This window comes from Mus musculus, chromosome 5 (genome assembly GCF_000001635.26).
Source record: "Mus musculus strain C57BL/6J chromosome 5, GRCm38.p6 C57BL/6J".
NCBI lineage: Eukaryota > Metazoa > Chordata > Mammalia > Rodentia > Muridae > Mus > Mus musculus.
This window is the reverse complement of record NC_000071.6, coordinates 35,056,309-35,078,896: the sequence shown is the minus strand read 5'-3', so window position 1 is coordinate 35,078,896 and position 22,588 is coordinate 35,056,309. Positions and strand designations below refer to the sequence as shown.

The following is a 22,588-nucleotide window of genomic DNA, read 5'->3' as shown; positions in this document are numbered from 1 at the left end:
CCTCAGGACAGCCCCTTCCTCATCCAGCCCCTGCCACTTTCAATGCTAGCCAGCCACTTCCTTGGTCCCAGTCTGCACCTCTCCATCTCGACTCCACCCTCTCTCCTCTACAGCTCACCTGAGGCAGGTACCTGCTTACAGCCCCTCATGCTATGGATCTGTGACCCAGCTCCTGAGTTCCCCCTCCCCTCCTAGCCTAACCATTGTGACTACCATCCTGGCTACCTTCTAGCCCAGCCAAGGCCTGGGGCAGCCGGCTCTCGTTCACCATTTCAGTAAGCTCACACACCAGCCTGCTCCATCCAGTCTGCCCTGTCCTCTGACCCCATCACTGCCTCCACTTGTCATGGGGACGAGAACATGCCTGGGACCAGATCCTGTCCACTGCCCTCCCACCCTGCCAGGGCTGCCTTGCCTCACCCTGTGTGCACAGAAAAATACATGCCACCATTGCTTTTCTTCTCAGCTTGCCTGGCCTAGTTTACAGGGCTCCCTGAGCAAAACGCTAGCTGCAAACCTTCCAAGTAGATAAGGAAGCTTATTACAGGCTGGGAACCCCTACTTCTAGAAGGAGGGGTTGGGAGGGGGAGAAGGCCATGGTCCCGCTGTGCATCCCTGGGAATGGGGAGAGGCACCAGACAGTACTTCTCTGGCCTAGGAAAACCTGGTATAGCCCATCTGCCAAGCCAGCCTCTATCCTTCAGCCACAGCTGCTCCTGGCTGGGTTTCCATCCGTGTTCTCACTGACAGTAGCTGGAGAAGGGCCTCTGCTCCTGGGAAGCCAGCTCTGTTGACCCCTGAGCGGTTTGCCAGAAAAATAGTAAAACTAAATTGCAGAAAGTTTGGGGCTTGCCTAGGCCACATGGCTAGTGTATAAATGAATGAAGGGAGAATAGATGAATGAATAGGAGAGAGAAGAAATAATGAGTAGGGACAGAGTCAATGAGTGGCTAAGTGGATGGGTGATAAAATGAATGAATGATCAGGAGGAATGATGAATGGACAGATGGATGGATGCATGGTTGATGGATGGATGGATGATGGATACATGAATGCATAGATGATGGATGGATGCATGGATGCATAGATGAGTGGATAGATGGATGAGTGGATGGATGGATGGATGGATGGATGATGGATGCATAGATGAGTGGATGAATGCATGCATGCATGGTGATAGATGGCTAGATGGATGATGGATGGATGCATGAATACATAGATGAGTGGATGGATGCATGGATGGATGCATGGATGGATGCATGCATGCATGCATGGTGGATACATGGATGAATGGATGGATGCATAGATGAGTGGATAGATGGATGAGTGGATGGATGCATGATAGATGGATGCATGGATGCATGAATGTGTGGATGGATGGATACACGCATAGATGAGTGGATAGATGGATGCATGCATGCATGAATGGATGGATGATGAATGAAGAATCAGTGAATAAGAGGGAAAAGCCATGACCAAGTTGGATGACAGCTACCTGCACAGGTCAGAAGGGTCACGAGTGTGGACCCAAGGGGACCCCAACAGTCCATGCAGACAGATGTGGAGTGGGGAGGCCAGTACTTGGAGAGAGGTCCCTGCAGCCCAGACAAGACCAACCACTGACTCTACCTCCACTGCCTGGCCGGCCAGAGTGAGAAAGCAGGCTGAGCCTCTTCTCTAGCTGCAGGGCTTCCAGTGCTTCCTGGGCAACACGCTCTTCTGAGGCTGAGGGTCCCCCAGAACTCGGGTCTGTGCAGAGAAGAGGATCGGTGAGGCAACAATCACCCCTGCACGTCACCCCTGCACGCCACCCCTGCACACCACCCCTGCACATCACCCTTGCATTTCACCTCTGCACCGCCAGGACACCTGGTGAGTACAGAACCTTCAGAACCAAGGCATCCTGAGCTTGCCCCTAGCAGGCCCAGCCCTGTCCCGTGCCTTCACCCAGCAGCTAGGCATCAAATACAGGATACCTAAACCAGCCACTCTGGCCCCCTAGATGACAAGCCCAGGTCTCTGTGTCTTCCCAGTCCATGTTCTTGTTCTGTGGACATGCCCTTGAACTACCCAGCCCAAGTCTCTGTCCCCACCGTGGGTTCCCTATCTGTTCAGCCTAGGTCCCTGTGACAGCTCCCACTAAGACAACCAGATCACTCTTCTCCACCCTCAGCAGGGCAAGCCTCTCCACACTGGTAATGGTACCTTCTCATCCCACAGCCCCCTGACCCAGGAGAGGTTTGCTTGGCCCTGGCTCAACACACCACTCCTCAAGGGCCCCACTTTGGTCTCAATGAAATGCTTCCATATTTCTGTCACTGCCTGCAGCTTCCTGGCCCCTCGCCATCTGTCATCCATATGCCATGCCATATCACCATAAGTGACAGCAAGATGATTGTCCCCCATCCTCACCATGTACCCTGTGTCTCTGCTGGGGTGCTCATGCAAGGTCCTCCCTGCCCACATCCACACTGCCTATCCCTTGACAATGCCAACATCTGGCTGAGAGGCCAGATGAGAGGTCAGGCTGCATGCAGTGGGACCTGTCCCTCTGGCCCTGTGTATGTTCCCTGTACAGCCACTGCCATGTAGAAAACCTACCCTGTAGAGAGGCCTCTTCTAGCTCACAGTAGCCTCCTTCCTTCCTTCAGAAATACCTTGGAACACATGTGGCCCCAGAGAGCCCAGAGGAAGGCTTCTATGATTGTCACCTGCTGCCATGGGCTTCCTGAGCTCTGAATGGCAAGCTTCCTGCAGCAGTCCCTCCCCCTTCCTCCAGTTAGAAAGGGTCACTAAAACATCAGAATGCTGTCCTCAGAGCAGGAGTTTCCAGAGTCCTTGATGCTTCCCTTCCCATCTGCCTTCTCTCAGCTCTGGGTCCTCATGTGGAAGACTGAGGCCTTGCTGGGTCAGATCACAGAGAGTCCACACAATAACACCCCAGCAAACCTAGAGAGTGGGGTGCTGCTCCAAAGTGTGCATCCTAGGAGCCTCTCCCAGCTGTGGGACTTGAATGCTACATCATCCCCAGAGCCCCTGTCCTCTCACAACCCCTCCCTGCATGGGGCCAACCAACCCTGTAGGGCTCCACAATTGCCCTAGCTGGATGCTGACTATAATCCATGCCTGCCAGGGTGACCCAAGGCCCCATATACCAAGGCAGGACATCTAGGTACAATTTCCGCAGACCCAGCCCCTGCAGCCGTGGCTCACTTGGCTCAACTAGAAGGTCACAGGCTCTAGTGTCCCAATGGTCCATGTCCACAGAGGAAGGGCAACTACAGGAGATCCAGGTCTGAGACCTGCCAGCGGACCCCCTTAGCAATCCCACTGAATGCTAAGGTCCCAAGCCAGTGGACTCTCAGATTCTTAGTCATGGATAGGAAAGAGCAGGCTACCTTGCTAGGCTGATGAAGCAGGTTACCCATTTCTGGACCAGCAAGTGTGCCTTCCCTGCCACAATCCCACACACACCTGGGAGAACTGGCCGAAGCCCAAACGGGCCTTTGGTCGGGGAGATGCCTCGGACGATGCAGTCAAACAGGAAGCTCATCTGCTCTCCCTCAGCTGATGACAAGAAGAAGACTCCAGCCCCTGCAGAGGAAGGACAGAGAGATATGAGGGTCAGCTAACTCCAGCAGGGGTTGGAGACGCACCCAGAGTAGGCCTGGGGATCTGGGATGGGTGCATGAAACCTGTGAAGCCTCCAGCCCAAATCCAAGTGACCTAATACAACTACATGAAGCCACACGCTCAGAGACCCAGAGGCCCAGAGGCCCAGAGCCCCGGAGTCCCCAGAGCCCTTGTATCTCTCTGCTGTCAAGCGAGCCCATCAATGCTTCCACATGGAACCAGCCTTGGGCACCAGGTCCATGCCATCCGAGCCTGCCTAGAACTGAGCCAAAGCAGCAATCTTCTCCACCTGCAACAATTTGTGCCCAGGGTGCCGAGCTGGGTGCTGTCTCTCTAGTGATGCCTAGAGACTGTCCCTCCCAGACAGCACTGCATGGCCCAAGCACAGTGGTCCTGCACCTCATGAGGGCATCCTGTCCTGACTTGCCAAGACTGCTCTCTTAAAAGGATGTTGACCAACCCACTACCTGCACCTCCTGTGGGGAGCCACACAGGCCAGGCCACCCTCTGACCTCCAGGCTCCCTCCAGTTTCCTGGGGTTCTTCCCCTAGCCGGTGCTGATGACAAGGGAGGTACTTCTGGGAGTTCTCCTTGCATCTCCTGCTCCTCAGTCTGTCACCTCGGTATGGTCACCACTGACTCTGACCCTCACTCAAGACTGTGCCATGTCACCTGTGGGATGTCTGTTCCATTGTGGCACAGTGTGGGGTGCCCACACCACTATGATCAGCTGTTGCTCTGAGTACTGTGTCTGAGGGCACACTGAGTGGCTTCTCCCCTTTCTGGAGGTCAAAGGGTAAAGATGAACCCCTGAGGTAGCACACACGTCCCAGGGCTGACTCTGCCCCAACTATCCACCCAGCAGAAGGAAAGAATGGCATGTAATCAGCCCAGGATCACTTGGGCAGAGGGACCGCATAGGTGCTCAGAGCCTCTGTGCCCAGAGAAGCCCAGAGCCATGAGTCAGCATGGAGGCCACCCCCAGGCCATCTGCCATCAGGCACCGGGCCGGCCCTCCTGCTGGGCCGTGCCTCCACCCAGGGTGAATGAAGACCGTCCCTGGCTGAGTGAATGAGAGCCCAGCCAGGCTGGCTGCACCCACCTGCTGAGCCAAGGCCACGGGGCTGGACACTCGGTGTGTCACCACACAAGAATCTCTCTCTGCTCTGGGCTTCTGCCGTTGCCCAAAGAAAGGCAGGCAGGGTCCACACAGGAGGATTCTCGGGAGCAGAAAGCAGGGACAGCTCTGTGTGGCTGGGTAAGGGCTGAGAAGCCCAGGTCACACTCCATCTCTTTGCTGAACATGAGGCTGTGGATGCCAGGGGTTCAGCTAGTCCCAGGACACACAGGCTTCTGTGCCCCTGCGTGGCCACACCGGTGACAGCATTGGAGGCTACTAAAGCTTCATGATATCTTAAACCATTCTTGTTTTAGAGATAAACACATGGAACCCACAGCAAGCAAGAGACAGACTCAAGACTAGGGCAGAGGCCACTGGGACACTGCCCAGCACAACAGAACCGGTTCTACACCAGGGACTGAGAGAAAAGGCAAGACATGGGGCACAAGTGGACGGCTACCCTGATGCCCACCCAGGATGCCACCTCCAGAGCTCACTGGCTCAGAAAGGCTCTGGTGGATCTGGTGGGTGGGCTAAGCCAAGATCTGTGCTGGGCCTTGGCTAAGTGAAGTATGCTGGCCATCATCTGCGGGCCAGTTCACACAAAGCATCCCGTGCTTGCTCCTGTCCTCCATCTACCACCCCACCCACTGCAGGGCTCAGTCAGTCTGGCCCCAGTTCTCCTGGAAGGCCAATCCTCTAATCCTGAGCTTACAGGCAGCTGGCAGAAGCCGCAGGACAATCAGTCCCCCGACTATAAAAAACCACATTACCGAAGGGAGTGGAGCCGGCCCTGCATTCCACCACGGCCATATCTACGGAGTATCAGACTCCCCCCTTTCGCCCCCGGGAGATGCAACCAGGCAGACAAGGTCCAGGAACCTAGCAGCTACCAACCTCGGCCCCAAATGCCCATATGACATCCCTATTAGCCACTCCATCTACAGTCCTGAAGGATATACCTCTTCCAGGGCCCATCAACCTGGGCCTTCAGAATCCAGGGATAAGGCCTCCCCAGGATACATTTCTATCTCCTACCCTGTCCCCTTTGTCCTCCCATGGCTCTCAGAGTCACCAAGGACTCCCCAAGCATGCCTGTCCTGCCGGCATGCCTCCACATGGGAGATGCCGTCCATATTCCTTAGCACGTGCCAACGACCTTTAAAACAGCATCACGGCGCTTCTCAACCTCCCTAATGATGAGACCCTTTAATACAGATTCTCATGTTGTGGTGACCCCCAACCATAAAATTATTTGTTTCTACTTCATAGCTGTAGTTTTGCTACTGTCATTACTTGTAATGTAAATATCTGTGTTTTCCAAAGGTCTTGGGTAATGCCCCTCAAAGGGCTGCAACCCACAGGTTGAGAAGCACTGCGATGTCACCTTTTGTTAGTTCCAAGCTCTGACCTTTAATCCCCTCCCAAGAAGCCAGATGTCCACCCTGAGGTACTCTCACCTCCGTCACAGCCCTTGTGAAGCTTACTCTGCCTTACATCCCTTTAGCTGTCTGCCACACTAGACCCCAGACCAAGCACTGTGTGACAGTGACCCCAGTGACCTCCCGGGATCAGATGCCAGGTCCCTTAGGTAAAAATAAAAAGATACCTATAAGGATCTTCTCTTTGCTGTTTGCTAGCTTGTATGTTCCAAAGAAGGCTGAAGCCCAGGTCCCCTGTCCACGTGACTGCCCACCCATGAGGCTAGGTCCCCTTTCCTCAGCATCCTCTGGTCAGCCTGAGCCTCCTCGTAATAGGATATAGTGGCAGAGGTGACACTCTGCTCTTCCAATTCTGGGATGAGGTGACTGAGAGAGCCTGGAGCCACTCCCTTGTGCCTTCTTGGGACTGCCCACCATGCAGAAAAGTCCAACTGTGCTCCTGGAAAAGGAACTATGACCTCCACACCAACCATGGGACCCGCCACCATCCTGGCTTCCACTGTTCCAGTGACCCAGTCTGTGTCTTGTGGGACAGAGATGAGCTACCGCAGAACTCTGACCTAGAACTACAAGCAGCAGACTGGATAGATGCTGGAGTCAGGGTGTCTACTACAGTGCAACAGTTAACACAAGCACCCAAGATGGGGCGCCAGAAGCTCCAAGAATCTACTGGCGTTTGCTCTAGCACAGTGTGTCCTCGAAATCACCATGACAATGACCTCTAGATATACACACACTTCCAAATGTCTCAGGCTTGGCCCAGCAAGGACCAGCACTTTCTGAGTGGAGTACGGAGACATTAGCCAAAGACCCTGTCAGCTTGTCTCTGGGCATCCTAAAGAGCACCTTTATCGACAGGTGGAACCCTCTCTATAGGCCCAGATGAGGCCACTTCTTCATCCCTCTGCCTGTTTCTGCTCTCCAGCACCTGCTATGGGCCTCAGGGCCCCTGTCCTTCCACGAAGCCTACACCAGTCTGGCCCTGACTCTTTTGCTTTTTGAAGACCAAGCTAAGCTAAGGTCCTGGTCCTTGGGAAGAGAGTGAGCAGCCAGGCTCAGGTTATGCATGGAGGTCCCTTCCAGACCCCAGGAAGGGGGACCCCCAAGCCCAACTTCAGGCACACTGCAGGTGCACAGACCACCTCAGGAGGGAGTGGCATGTTGAGAGGTGACACTTTCTCTCCTGTACAGATGAGGAAGCCAAGGCATTGGGCTCCATCCCAAGCATTTTGAAGAACTGCAGTCAGTCACACACAGTAGTATCACTGACATCCCCGAACGGTGAGGTTTCAGTCTAGGAACCTGATTTCTCTTATGTAGCAGCCTGAGCTGAGATACAAAGATGCCATGTACCCCAGGAGGTTGCACGGCCTGTCTCAGAGGTCAGAGGACACTGTGCCTTTCCTCTCTCTTCTGTCCTGAACAAACAGCTCGCAGCAGATCAGCCCCCGAGGACACAGATGGTAGCTGCTGACAGCTGGCAGTGTCTGAATTACCCAGCAGCTGGTTCTGCTCCCTGGCTCCCAGCTCAGTGCCCACTCTGCCCAAGAAAGCCTTTTGTTCCTCAAGAGGAAGAAGGGCTGGCACGTGCCGGATGGAGGCCTGGGGTAAGCAGCCAGCCCCACCCTGCCTCAGGGACAGCTGCTCAGACAAACAGCAATACACGAACTGGGCCACTTCTGCCACTGTCCCCACCTGGCCACAGGCAGCCACGGCAGCCCATGCCTTCATTTCCTCTTCTTCAAAATAGAGCTGGGGTGAAAGCCCCAGGCGTTGAGACCCCAAAAGCTAGGGCTCGAGAGCACTTAGATGTATCCCTCTCCGTGTCCAGTACAGCAGCTCTCAAGAATCCTCCTGTGGCCAGCCTGGGCCTTGTGTGACAACAGGTTTCACACTGATGGGTCCTGGACTCACTCTGTACACAGATGTCACTATCTGACTACAAAAGATGGAGGAGTTCACTCCAATCCCGGCCGGCCTCCAGAACCCCAAAAGCCAGCAGAGATGGGATCATAGGCCTGGAGGATCATGGCAGTCAGGGGCCTGACTCAGTACCAGCTACTAACTGCAGGATCGTCTCTGAAGGCCGCAGAGAAGTCCCCACGAATGGTCACATCTCTTGAATGTCATTTCATGACTTCTGAGTCATCCTGTCTGGGATGCCTGCGTCACTATCCCTGCGGCCCATGAACAAGGCTTGAGAAAAGCACTGAACTAGCTCCACAGAGCCAGGAGTCCTTGTCCTTCCCCAGTCCTGCTGCCCGACCTCAGCAAAGGGGCCTGCCTCTCCCACAGCCAACCTCCATCCAGATAGCACTCCTGGAAACCATTGGTCACCCCGCTACAGCTATTGCACAGCTAAGCCTTCCTGTCCTTCTCTGGCGAAAAACCAGAACCGGGTAGGCTCTAGGCTCTTCTAGTCCTTCCTTCTCTGGTCTACCATCTCCTGGACTGCTTTTCTGCATGTGGCCCCAGAATTTCTCTTTCCCACCAGGCCCCTGACGCCCAACTAAACCAACAAATCTCAGTAGGTGAAAAGCAACCCTGGGACAGGGTCATCTCTATACTGTCTGGGGAGCAGGCCCTGTCCCCATGGCTCTGGAGGGAGCAGGGCCAGGCCAGGATCTGTCCTTGAGGAAGGAAGAGGTTAATTCTATGTACTCAAGATCTTCCAAGGCCTGCTGATACTGCCCACCAGGCATCTGTCCAGCTAGACAAGGCCAAGCTATGTGCACTGTGACTCAAATGTTATAACCATCATGGTTAAATGTTGGCTCCCAAAAGACCTGTCCACATGTATATATGGGAGGGTCTTTGCAGATGGGCTGGGTTAGATTGTGCGCACAACATTTTCCTGGTTGATCCCGGTGGCCCTGCAGCCAGTGACAGTCCTCATCAGAGACAGCAGACACCAGCTGGGACTCAGGATTGCAGGTGATGAGGAAATCAGAAATAATCCCACAGGCCCTAGAGGGAGGCCATACTGACCCCCTCATTGGGGACTGATGGCCCCAAACTGTGAAGGAGCTGATTTCTGTTGCCTTACTAACCCCGTTCCGGCTGTGGTGACTCCAGACACCTGCTGCTCTCTGAGCCATGATGGGCTGCAGCTCCTCTCCTATGTCTGCCCACATGTAGGGCAGATGCATGGGCTCCAGTCACATCTTGTGCCCTGTGTTGTGTTAGGGAGTTGAATTTGGCTGCAGCAGTTTCTATGACGACCTGAAGCAGGACCAAATGTGTCCCTATTAAACAACATAGCCTCGGGGTACTGTCATGGACTGAGGTGGGCTTGCCTAGTCAGTCTCTCCATACTGGCCTGCCCAGAGAGAGGGAGGCATCACTCCCAGAGCCCCGTGGATACACATCCATTCAGGCCATGCTGAGCCTGGCTATGCTATATGGTAGCTAAGCCTCCACCTCTTACATCTCGCACCTTCCTCACACCCCAGCATAGGTCAAGGGTACCCTCCTGATAGGAAGAGGAAGGGTGGGTAGGTTGCAGGAGTCCCACTCGCCTGTCATAGGAATTCCACTACTCAAGGTCTGGGCCTCTAGACAACAGGGGCTCCCTCCCCTCTGATGCAGCACCTAACCATGGTCACCACAGCCTTTTCCAGCAGCCAGTGACCTGTAGGCCACTGTAGGATTTGGGCCAAGGAGGATTTGAGCTGGAGAGAGAGAATTGCCAGTGGCGCCAGTGCCAGGGCTATGAAGCAGGACCCAGACTAGCCGGCTCCAGGCACAGTGGTTCCAGGCAGTCTCCTGCAGTTGACGAGCTAATTCAGGACCTTGCTCAGAAGCCCCGGGGAAAACACAACAGGTCAGGCACTTGCTTTCTCAGCAGAGCTAACAGGCAATGCCCAGGATGGGACAAGCAGAACAGAGCCCACTGGCACCAAGAGACCGAGCTGTGAACTCAGAGGCCACAGAAGAGAAATGTGCGCTAGGCCCTTGAAGCAAGGATTCTGCCCTGCTCGATCATAGTGATGCCGGGAACTCCCAAATCGAGAGGCTCTCGAGATGGAGAAGCCACTGTATGACTGACTGGACTGAGGTTCCCAACTATCAAATGACAGAGGAGACCAACTGGCCATCCCACAGCCACAGGCCGTCCTGGAATCCTTTGTTCTTGAGACCTACCAAGGAAGAAGGCTGAGCACCATGGGAAATGGCTGTGCTTGCCACAGCGCCGTGATGTCACGCTGCCTCTGTCTGGGGAGGAATGTTGCCTTGCCTCATCTCTCCGTGTGTTCCTCTACTAAGCATCTCTGTAGATCACATCTCGTCTCCTCAAAGGTCCCTATGGGACTGCTTCCCATTCAGAGTCCCACTGTGTGCTCCTAGTATCCAGCAGAGACTAAGGCATGGTACCCTCTCCCACTCAGCCCTTTGCAGAACATGAGGTCCAGGCAGCCAGTGACCAGCACAACGCATATCTATGCCATCTAAGGAGAGGGAGACATCACTCCAGGAGCCCTGTGGATACACATCCAATCAGGCCACAGTGAGCCTGGCTATGCTCTGCAGGGGCTAAGCCTAACCTCTTACATCTCATATGCCAGCACAGGTCAGGGGTACATCCATCCCTGACAATGGGACAATGGGTGAACAGTTGCAAGAGTCTGTGCTGCCTGACCTAGGAATTCTACTACTTAAGCTCTGGGCCTCTAGCCAACAGGGGCTCCCTAGCCTTGATACAGCAACTACCCATAGCCATCTCAGCCCTATGCCGGGTTGCCAGGAGGAGGGGCACCTTAGACATCAGTACACTGCATAGTGGAGCTGGCCTCTCAAGAGAGGAAAGGGGCTCTGTCCCTTCAGTGACGGTAGGTCTGAACTCCAAAACCATGTACGCAGCCCCTTAGAGAGCAGCATGAAAACCCTCATCCTGGTATGAAAGACCTCGCTGTCCTCCAAATACCACCACTCACCAAGCTCCCATCCGGGCTACCAGACACCAGCCCATCATGGCTGTCACATAGCAACCTCCGCATTCACCTCACCCTGATCACTATGAGTGGAGTCCTTGCATGGTATGACCCTGGGGACTCAGGGTAGGACCTTTACACCCCCAGGGCCAGACACACCCTTCCCACAGGTGGCCACCTCACTGTTGACATTCAGGCAGCCCTAGGCAGCCCAGCAATTAAGGAAGCTGGTATGGGGGCTGGAGAGATGGCTCAGTGGTTAAGAGCACTGACTGCTCTTCCAGAGGTCCTGAGTTCAATTCCCAGCAACCACATGGTGGCTCACAACCATCTGTAATAGCATCCAATGCCCTCATCTGGTGTATCTGAGACAGCTACAGTGCACTCACATACATAAACTAAATAAATAAATTGAGAGAGAGAGAGAAAGAGAGAGGAGGGAGGGAGGGAGGGAGGGAGGGAGGGAGGGAGGGAGGGAGGGAGGGAGGGAGGGAGGGAGGAGGGAGGGAAGGAAGCAAGCTGGTATGTCTACAGCAGTGGCTCTCAACCTGAGGGTCTCAACCCTGTTGGGGATTGAATGACCCTTTCACAGGGGTTACACACCAGATATCCTGCCTATCAGATATTTACATTGTGATTTACAACAGTAGCAAAATTACAGTTATGAAGGAGCAACAAAATTAATTTTATGGTAGGGGGTTACTACAACACAAGCAACTGTACTAAAGGGTCCCAGCATTAGGAAGACTGAGAACCACTAGGCTAAAGGACTTTTGGATCAATGAATGTACTTCTCTGACTGTGACATCTACGGGAACCCACTCAGGGTCCCTTTCAGGTAATTTTTTTTTCATTCAACTTTAACAGAAGGGACTCTGACACTGATCCGGTACACAAGCCACACAGTGATACAAAGTTGCTCTCTGGAGTTTCCCAGACTCCCTCAAGCTCCCTCCCATCCCCAGAAATAGCCAGCATTCAGGTTCAGTGCCCAGCTTAAGCAACTGCAGCCCTGTTGCTTGGGGAAACAGCCCACAGCCTCCTGTCAGGTCCCCAAGCCAAAATGCGTAGGCCCATCAGCTCAAGTGTCCCCAGTGTCCCCCACGCACGGTGTACTTACAGTACCCACACCTGGTCCCGCCTTCGAAGATGAATCCATTCGGAACAGCCCCGTAACGCCGGAGGTCAGACAGCTTCCACTGCCCCATGACGGTTGGAGGGATGTCTCTGGCCAGGACCAGAATGTCATTGCAGAGGTGAAGAGTGGCTGGACCACTCTCCAGTTTGGTACCAGGAGCTACTGTCACATGGAACCTGTGCACTGAGGACCAGACAGTGAGAAAAGGATATTACCAAGGGGTGGCTGTGGTGGGAGGAGATGGTCAGGCAGGTAGCTGTGCTCCCACGGAAGCACATGGGAAGATGGGTAGAGGCAACATTCCTCCCACGGTCACTCAACCATGAATAAATGACACATGCCGTGAAGTGCCAAGACACCAGTGGGCCCCACTTATATCGCATCTATATTCCAGGATCCTTCCTAGTCAGAAACAAGCAAGTTCCCTGAGGGGACCACCCTCTGCCCAGCACTGAGAACACTCCGTGTGGACCCTTCCCATCAAGACAGCCAATGTGCTCCCATTTCAGAGATGGGAAACAAAGTTCAGGAGTGGAGTATGTTTCATACTGTGTCTAGACTAGGGGTAATGATTGGCAGGTCTGCCTGAGACTAACATGGGTTGGAGGCAGCTAGATGCTGCCATGGGCTTGTCTCCCATCAGTTCAGCTCTTTTGCCTAGAAAGCCCTTAAGGAGCACAGCCAGGAGTTTGGTCCCTTCCTCCTCCTCCTCCTCCTCCTCCTCCTCCTCCTCCTCCTCCTCCTCCTCCTCTTCCTCCTCTCCTAGAACACCCCACCCACTTCATAAGTCCTTCCCTGTGAGCCAACAGCAGCCTCTGCCTGCAATACCCACGTGCCAGTCCCCTGCCCACTTCATATCCAGACCCCAAAGCCAGAGGGACCCCAGTAATGACACCACCTTGTGCCATCTTCCAAGCTTGACCTTGAGTTTGTCCTTGTCATGGCCACCCAGTTCTCTCTTGACATCCATAGAGAGACCTGGGAAGCCCACCACCTTAGTGGGATGACCCCTTTCCTGCCTGAATGGGGAGGGAGGTACAGCCAAGCTATGAACCACCACCAGAGAACTCTCCAGAAAGATGAGAGCTTCTAACAAACATTGCCTACCCTGCACCTTCACTGCGCTGTCCACACCACAACCCCAGGCTAAAGGTCCACCAGACTCCATGTTCTTGGATGGATGAAAGCAAAGCTGCCACCTCAGCTGCCAAAATCTCAGCATGTGTGGGCTTTATCTGTTCATTTATCATCATCACCATCACCATCATCACCATCACCACCATTACCATCATCATCATCACCACCATTACCATCATCATCACATCATTATATCATCATCAGTGTGTGTGTGTGTGTGTGTGTGTGTGTGTGTGACAGAGACAGAGACAGAGACAGAGAGAGGTGGGTGTGGGAGTGTATATACACACATGCCACAGTGTGCCTGTGGAGGTCAGGGGAGAATTTTCTGGAGTTGGTTCTTTTCTATTACCTTGAGCCCCTGCAGGTCGAGCCCTGTGGCCCCATGAGCCCCATGGGTCCTTCTGCATATGCTCTGGGGTGATACAGAACAGGTGCCACACAATGGGTGGGGTTAGAGAGTGGCTCTTCCTTGGGGCCAGCTTGGTTAGCTAAGGGTTCCAGTTTTAACAGAGTCATTTATGCCAGGTGTGGTAGTGCACACCTTTAATCCCAGCACTCAGAAGGTAGAGGCAGGCGGATTTCTGAGTTCGAGGCCAGCCTGGTCTACAAAGTGAGTTCCAGGACAGCTAGGGCTACACAGAGAAACCCTGTCTCAATAAATAAATAAATAAATAAATAAATAAATAAATAAATAAATAAAATAAAAATTAACAGGGTCGTTTTAGAGACTTCAACGGGCCACGGCACTGAGTTCATTCCTAGCCCCTGGCCTGAGCACCTGCAAGGGCCTGCCTGGCTCTTTGACCCTGAGACACCCACCCATTTGTATCATTTCTACAAGATTCCCTGGGGTCTCATTCGTCTCTGCAGCCCACACTGGTGATGGACCCTGGGTCCTTACCCCAAGCCCCACACCCGTGGCACTCACCCTCGCCCAGTGCGTAGCGGATACGGGTATCCCAGGCACACATGGCCTCATGGCTATCGAAGCCCAGCATAACAGCCTGAGACAGGCAGATGATGGCCAGAGTGTGGGCCAGGCCCTCATAGGGCAGGGCAGGCTCCAGGCCACAGATGTCCTCCAGGGTGAGGCTGCTGCGCTCCCGAAGGCCCTTGGAGCGTTCACATTTGTCCTTGTAGACCAGCATCAGCAGGCAGTCTGTTCAGATGAGTGAGAGATCATCAGGGTGCTGCCTGTCCTGTTCATGGCCCGTTCCCTTACCACGGTTCCTAGAAGGACTCGGCACGGCTGGACAGAGACTGTGATTCAAGGCTGACGCCAAACAAATGACCTACCCACCCCACAGGACAAGAGTAAGCCCTGCTCTGGGTGGGGGGGGAGCTTACCAGGTATCATCCCACAGGACCCTGGGCCTACCCTGAGCCCCGTGCTTCTGGCCCCTTTTTGCCTGGTTTGTGTAGGGTGGTGATTGAGTCTAATCTGGCTGCAGTGGAGAGGACTGAGTCTCCACTCCCAGCCCTCCAGAGAAAAGGTATCTTGGAATTCTACCCCAAGTGCATTTCTCATCTGCCACAGCACTGCACCCCAGAGGTGCTGCTCCCCATGAGGTAATCTTCCTGGGGAAGCTGGGTAGGTTAGTGCAAGCCATGTTCACACTTCTCTGCCCTCCACAGTCACCATCAGCCTTAGTCAGAAGGTTCCCCAGGAGTCAGGCTGTCACCTCAGCAGCACTTGGACCTAAGGGCCTACCTGTGGGGGATGGTTTAGGCTCATGTGCCCAAAGCAAACACCTAAACACTTTTCATGCCCGGCAACCCCAAATAGCCCGTGGCGCTAAATGAATGGATACGTTGGGCTTCACCAAGGAGAGACTGGAAAAAAAAAACCACAAAGAGCTCAGAGCCAAGCCAGACATCCCTGCAAACAGCCTCAGCAGACCTACACAGGGACCCAAATCCCAACCCTAACTCCCAAAGCCTCTATGGTTTTCCCTCCTTCCCTAACCAGAGCCTGAGAGCCAGGATCATGGAGGGGCCCGCAAGCTTTCCATGAGGGGCAGAGCTTTCGGGGCCACAAACGCTCTTCCTCTGGGGCCCAACTGGGTGGGCAAGCAGTCAGGCAGTACCAGTTCACCAGTAAGCCCAGCTGTGTGCCATGCACAAAACCAAGGGGAGGTGAGGGCAGAAGGGCCAGGAGCTGGGGTCCAGCCTCGGCTACACTCCAAGTAGCTATAGGACGTAAGACCTTATCTCCCAAAGCAGCTAGGCTATATGCTTCCTGTTTATGGAGCAAACTTGAGCCCTCAGTCGCTGCTCCGGCACCACGCCTGCTTGCCCGCCTGCTTGCCCGCCTGCCTGCCGTGCTCCTCAGCCTCATGGTGATGGACTCTTACCCCCCTGGTACAGTAAGCCCCAAATAAACCCTTCCTTGTACAAAAACAAACAGTGGGGGGGGTCTCCGCTTCCTGTTTGAGAGCCTGCTCATTGTTATACCCATCAGTTAGGGGTGGGGGGAGCACCATGCAGGAATCCACCTGCTGCCCGTCACCTCGGGGATTCTGGCTCAGTTTCTCCCAGACACTGGTGAGAAGGCTCTGAATGACAGGTCCACTGGCACAAAGCAAGAAACTGGGCCCAGAAGCAAGTAAACGACAAGATAACAAAAAACAAAATGTGTCCCTCGGAAGCATTCCCAAACATGTCAGCCGAGGTCCCCACAGACACACTTGGGGGCTCTGCAAAGGAAATCATAGGGACCACAGGGGTGAGCATTGTCAACGCCCTAATATCAGTCAGATCCTGGTGTCAGGATTGCAGGGGCAGAGGACACCCCTCCCTCTGGTGGTCAGCGCCAGTGTCCTCCTTGTAACACAGGCCCTGAGAACTGAATGTGGGAAGGTGTAAGATCCCACATGTGGGGCGCACTTACCACGTGCTCACACATTCCCACACTGCTTTCAGCTGTAGCCAACATGGCTGTCTGCTGATCTTCATGAGGTGTGGCCAGGATGTACCAATGACTGAGCCCACGGGGGCCAAATAGCCCTGGCTCCTTTCACCTCGCAAGTCCCTGGCAGGCAGGACTCCACAGTCCCAGGCCCTTCCTCCCCTGAGAACCCACCACGACAGTTGTAGCATCTGAGCCAATGTCCTGCTTCTGCAGCTGCCTGTTGATGCTGACATGGCCGCCCACCCAACAGACACACCGGCCACTCAGTCCAGTCTGGTCCATAAACCTGACTGTCCTTCAGCCCTCAGCATTGCCATCCTGGGGAACTGCCCAGCCTCCTCCCATGCTCACCAGCAGGCCACCCTCCGCTCCCCGACTGTCCCCTTCACATCCCACCCCACCTCTGCGAGTTCAGCATCCCTCAGCACGGCCATCAGGACCAGTATCTACCCACTTATCTAGTTCCTTCAGACACCTAATGGTGGCCCAACCTCACCCTGTGCTAGCATAGCAGAGTCTGATACTCATCCAGGAACAGCCTGCTGTTTTAGGGACACCAGATTGTCACCCCTTCATCCAGAAAGCTAATAGTCTCAATGATAGGACAAGAATGGCATCAATAAACTTTTCCTTAGAACACCAACCATAAATACCTTAGCATTGCAGGGATAGCAGTTTCTATCACAACCACTCCACTCAGAAGCCCACAGTGCATTATGGGAAGGCTGTGTGGTTTCTGGTGACACCTCAGATACAGGCAGTGGACTCTGTTTGGTCCATGTCTACCCTAGGATAGAGTTTGTTCACTTCTGGTGTTTGACTGGTTTAAAGAGCCACAGGAAAGACCTCCCTGATAAGGTCTGATGCTACCCCTCAATCTATGTGATCTCTGGGGACACAAAACTGTGCCTTGGGACAGTAAGAGTCAGTGACCCCCTTCTTGCATCTACAGGAGATAAATGGTGGCCACTTTCAGCCTTAGGGACCTGTAAAGGTGACATCTAGGGAAAGAAAGACTTAAATTGTAGATTGGGAGACAGGCCCCTCAGTTATCCTGGGGACACTGACACATTCTCAGATGAGACACAAGATCACAAGACTAGGTATGAGAAAGGCCCCATGGACACAGGCAGGGGTGGAGCCACAGGGCCACGGGTCACGGATATTTAGAGACGCTATGAGCGAGAAGAGGCATTGAGCCTGTGGGCCTGCCCTGGCTGCTCTCACACCTCTGCCCTAGACCTGCAAAGGGATGAGCTCTGCTGCTGAAAGGCAGTTTGTGGTGCTCGGGTTTCCAAGGAGCAGCAACAGGAAGCTAGCACAGGCTTCAGAACACTGTCTCCATTTTCAAGAAAAACAGGGCAGGGTGGCTCCGGGATTGGCCAAAGAAGCCACAGCCACCTCCCGGGTCTTCAGTCTCTGGCATGTGGCTCGGTGAGCCTGGGGCAAAGAGGCAACTGGATGGACAGATGGAAGGGGCTCCCTTGAGACATCAACTACTCCAAATGTCCCACCCTTATCCTGCTAACTCCAATTCTGTCAGCCTGTCTCATCTCCTAGGGACCTGGATCAATGGGCGGAGACACGGGGACATACAAGCCAACATACAAGCCAACAGCTAATTTTTGGCATAGTATTATGTGATGATCAAGAATGGAGGCAACCTGATGGTGGGAGTGGGGGTATGACCTCTGAGGATGAGCAAAATAATGACCCCTCAGGGACCAAGCTTAGCAGCCCCCACAGGAAACAGTCAGAACAAAAGCCCAGAGAGCTCTCTATGAATACCCGAAGGACCCAGAGAACAAGAGAACCAAGTCACAGGGACATGAGCCAGGAAGGCTTGGTGCCCAGAAGTTCGTTCTAAGAGTACTGAGTATGGAAGGCTGGCCCAGCCTTGGCTACTGGATAGAGAACAGACACCCAGGGGCAGCATGGCTTCAGACACTCCTGTCCTGCCCCATTAAGGGATACCGTGGGTCTGCTGGGCTGGACAAGGGCATGGAAAGGAACAGTCTCTGAGCTGATATCTGAACCTGCCCCAGTGCTCCAGGCAGGAGCCACAGGAATGTCTGTAGATTGGCAGGGGCCAGTGGAGGCAAAGATGGCTTCTGGGACAGGGGCAGGATGAAGATACTAGGGAGGACTTTCAGGGATGCAGCTGAGACTGGGGTCTTCCCTAGATGGACGGAGCTATGAAGCCCATTGGACATGGAATAGCCATGTGGGCAGGCAGCTGGAAGGCATCTAAAGATGTAAAAATAACCATGGAGCTGTCATGAGCTCACTGAGGCCTTTTAGCCAGGGCCCAGGGCCACACAGAGGGCAGGAGGGACAGGCAGAGCTGAAGCCTCTGGGTGGAGGGACACAGTGCAGGGAAGACGGAGTGATCAGAGGGGGACAGGGAGGGCAGAGTTGGGAGGAAGTAGAAGAGAACCGTAGCAGCTGTGGGGCAGGTCTAGCCCTGGAGGTCACAGTGACCTTGAGGCACTGACTACCCTCAGAAGTGGTGTGGATAAAAGCAAGCAGCAACCTGAGATCACCCTGAACCTGGGGACCCATGGGGACAAGATGGAGTGTGAGGCCCCAGGCTCAAAGTTTATCTTAGGAAAGACACAGTGTTTACTGCTCCAAACAGGTGAGGGAGACACATAGACATGGGTGTTCCCAAGAGTGTGCGGGTGGGGCTCAGAGTTGAGGCCCAGGTAGGACAAGGCAGATGTGGGAATAGCCAGGCAAGGACCAACCTAGAACATCCAGCTAAGGACAAAGATACTCAGGGAAGATGTGGCTGCCCGGCCACATAGCACAGGAGCTGAATCAAGCCTTGACCCAGGTATTCCTGTCCCCTGTGATGTCCCCATGAAGAGAGAGGTCTAGCTGCCATCCTGCCCTGTCTCAGCCTTGGGCTGAGGTGTCACACGCTCCCACTGGGAAGGAGGCAGAGATCTAGATAATCCAAAGCTAGAGGTGCCAACTCAGGAAGTATTGGGTCACCAATCACGGGGTCTCGGTTTTCCTGAAATACACCTGCCATTTTCAGAGATACCAACTTCAAAGTTAGGGTTTCCTGAGCTCTGTCTTGCATAGGACCCCATATTCAAGGCTTCTGTCCCCTGTGGGTGGGCTTGAGACCTCTGCAGTCCTCATGAGCAGTGGGTGGGGCATCCTCCTGCAGGTGGGGTCATGCACCTCTCTGGGACAGTCATACCATGGCTGCCTACAGATGGGGCTGAGCTAGGGATCCCAAGCTTTCAGGAATGAAGGGCAAAGCCCCAGAGAAAGACAGGGTATAAAATCTCCCTTACCCCTCTGTCTGGACCCTGGCTTCTCTGCCAGGTTCAGAATGTGGTTCCCTCCTAGTGGATTTCCCAAGCTAGATGAAGCCCCTGAAACAGCCCACATGGGAAGCAACAGATTAGCATTCTCTGAGAATACTGTCCGGCTGCTGGAACCACTGCTGAGGATGGTCCACGGGCTGTCTCCTGCTCTCCACCAAGAGACCACACCACAAAGAAGACAGGCTAAGAACCAAAGCTCTGATCTCAGTGAGCCACTGCCCAGGACCTCTCCTGAAGGTCTGCCCAGAGAGATGACCCAGACGTCCATCCCTCACCAGGCACACAGTCCCACTCTGAGATCCCACACTGAGACAAGCCTGGTAGGAAGAACTTCCCATCAGTGGGCCCTTTGGAGCACGATGGCCCAGCAGCTGTGTTGGAGGGAGGGAGAGAGAGAGAGAGAGAGAGAGAGAGAGAGAGAGAGAGAGAGAGAGAGCTGACAAAGAACTCTGTGTTCCTGGTCCCTCTCAACTACCTCCCATGAGCCTCCACAAAGGAAGTCACAATTTTAAAGCCAAGGACCCATTGGTTTCTCAGGACAAGAAAACAGAGCTGTTCTCTCCCTCCCATACCAGATCAACAGAGTCCAGACCTCAGGTCCTCAAGGACACAGGTGTCAGCCTCCGTCTAGAGGGAGGGAGAGGGTGGGGTAGGGAAGATCCAGTCTCCAGTGGGATAAGATGGGCAGGTGGGAGGAGAAAGCCACAGTGGGAGGTGGAGGCTATGGGCTGTGTAGCTCAGGAAGAGGTCTTGGGACAGCAAGTAGGCTCAGGAGGGACAGGCTAGAGAGACAGGCCACACCCTCCACTTTTGACTCAGTCACTTCCTACCTCTGACACATCCCAGCTCAACCTCAGAGTCCCATCTGGGGACAGCTTGTAATCCAGGTTCCTTTGCCAGTCCCACCCCTGGGGACCTCTGGCCTACTCACTGCCTAGAATACATGAGGCTCTTAGATTCCCACAGAGTCGGTGAGCATACTTCAGGATGCTCTCTGGGACAGACCTAACTCCATAGTCTTCCCCAGGATCCCTCACCAGCCAGACTGGTACACACGGACCACAGCTGATCAAAGCCACTTAAATTCTCTGTGGACTTTACTTCTCTACTGCTCCATCCAGCCCCCAAGCCTGGCAGTGTCCAGGGTCCCTTCCCCTCCCCAGTCTCCAATCACCCTCTCCCCGGATATCCTGGAATGCCAAAGACAAGAACCGTGCCCCCCCCCCCCCCCGAAGCCCTCCAGGCTTTGCCACAGAAGGTCTGGGCTTGAAGGACTGAGTGAAGACACCGTGGAACCAGGAGCCAGACAAAAGGAGACTGTTCACAAAAGCAGCTAGTGAATTGTGCCACCCCTCCAGGGAGCTGACAGGCACCAGCATCCTGGAAGTCACTCTGGCTGCCTGCACATGTGTGAGGCAGCCACACACGCGCCCCCACCCAACTTCCCCTACAGACCCCTGGATCCTGGGCCAACTCCAAGGCACCTGTCTCCCGAAACAGCTGCAGTCCCAGGCTGGAGCTGCAGAGCTGCCCTGGCTCCTTCCTGGCTCTCCTCATACTGAGGGGAGCAGACCCTGGTACCACTTTCTTTTCTCAGAAGTGTGTCTCCCCCAAACAAAGTAAAGGTCCTGGGACACAGAAACAGGACTCTTCCTACCTGGCAGACCATCTTTTCTCTACCTGAGGGTATGGGATTGGGAGGAGGTGGCACTGCTTGGGATGCGGCTTAGGAATTCCTGATACATTTTCACCAGGACACCTATATCACCGAGGCACATTCTGCCTGCTCCTCCATGGGTAGGCTGCAGCCCCTCTGGGCTTCTGCTGGTCCAGGAAAGGTGTTGGCCCACACAGGAACTGGGACCCCCACAACACCACACTCGGGGACCGGTTAGGTCTGTGTTGCGGGTGGCCAGGTCCCAGGGTCCGGGCGCCCGAGCGGCTTCGACTCTCCGGTTACCGCCGTGGGGCTGGGTTTCAGCGGCTCCCCCGCGGCTATTTCGGGAGAGCTGGCACCTCAGCCACCGGTTGTAGGGCCGGCAGGGTCCGGATGGCTCGCTGAGACCCGCCACCCGCCGTCCCGCCCGCGGCCCCGCCGCTCACCTGCCACCGGCGATGGCTTGCGCAGCACCAGCCACCTACTCTTCCACTGCGGAGACAGGACAGCGTGAGAAGCCGCCCGCGCGCGCCCGCTCCGCGCCCCCGCCCCCACCCAAGCGCGCCCCCGCCCCGCGCCCCCGCGGCGCCCCAACCTTCTTGCCGTCCCGCAGCTTGACCTGGCCCTCCACCAGCGCTGCCTCGGTCATCTTCTGTCATGGTTCCCGCCGCCCGCTGCGCCCTCTCCACGCGTCCTGGGCGCCTGAGCCCAGGGTCACTTTCAAAATAGCTCCGGGAGGGCCTTGGGCTGCGCCAGGAGGGCGGGCCCGGCGCGGCGGGCGGGGCGCAGCGACACGGGGACCTGGATGTGGGGGAGACTGGGCGGGGCACCCCGGGCCTCAGTCTTTAAGACCCTAGTAAAGTGCAAGCCAGTAGGTGGCAGTGGCCTTGGACAGCCTCTGCACTCTGCTGGCTGCCAGCCCACGCTGCTCCTGCCAGGTCTCAGGACCACTGCTTAAGACCATCTGAAGCAGCCTCTGGAGAACGAAACTCAGCCTGGGAGGAGAAACTGGGACAGGGGCAGTTTCCCAAAGGGAAGAAAACTGTCCCAAGACAACCCCACAGAAGGCTTTGTGGCCTTGTGCCTGCCCAGTCCCAGTTTTGGTTTGGCTTCAATGGCTTCATCCTTTGCACCTGCCCTTCCTCCATCTCATGGGGCCACGAGGCACCCCTGACAACAGACCAACAGCCCAGGTCCAATACATTATCCAGTCCCTAGGCCTTCCCCATCGCCAGAGGTGGCCGCCCTCCAGGCAGATGAGAAAGTGGGCATATG

At 54.9% G+C, this 22,588-nt stretch overlaps 1 protein-coding gene across 7 annotated transcripts in view; it reads right to left on the bottom strand.

Moving 5' to 3' along the window:
• Dok7 (docking protein 7) overlaps positions 1-22,326 on the bottom strand; it is a 31,269-nt gene extending 8,943 nt beyond the window's left edge. For 2 of the 7 annotated variants that reach the window (NM_001348478.1, NM_001348274.1), the window contains exons 1-6: positions 21,909-22,131; positions 21,760-21,805; positions 14,333-14,563; positions 12,247-12,447; positions 3,475-3,594; positions 1,630-1,749 (exon numbers count right to left, since the gene is read on the bottom strand). In NM_001348478.1, the coding sequence (NP_001335407.1) occupies positions 1,630-1,749; positions 3,475-3,594; positions 12,247-12,447; positions 14,333-14,563; positions 21,760-21,805; positions 21,909-21,962 (772 nt within the window). In that variant the 5' untranslated portion in view covers positions 21,963-22,131. The other 5 variants (XM_006503899.4, NM_001348275.1, NM_172708.4 and 2 more) reach the window with 5 other exon arrangements.
• Positions 22,327-22,588: the final 262 nt, after the last annotated feature.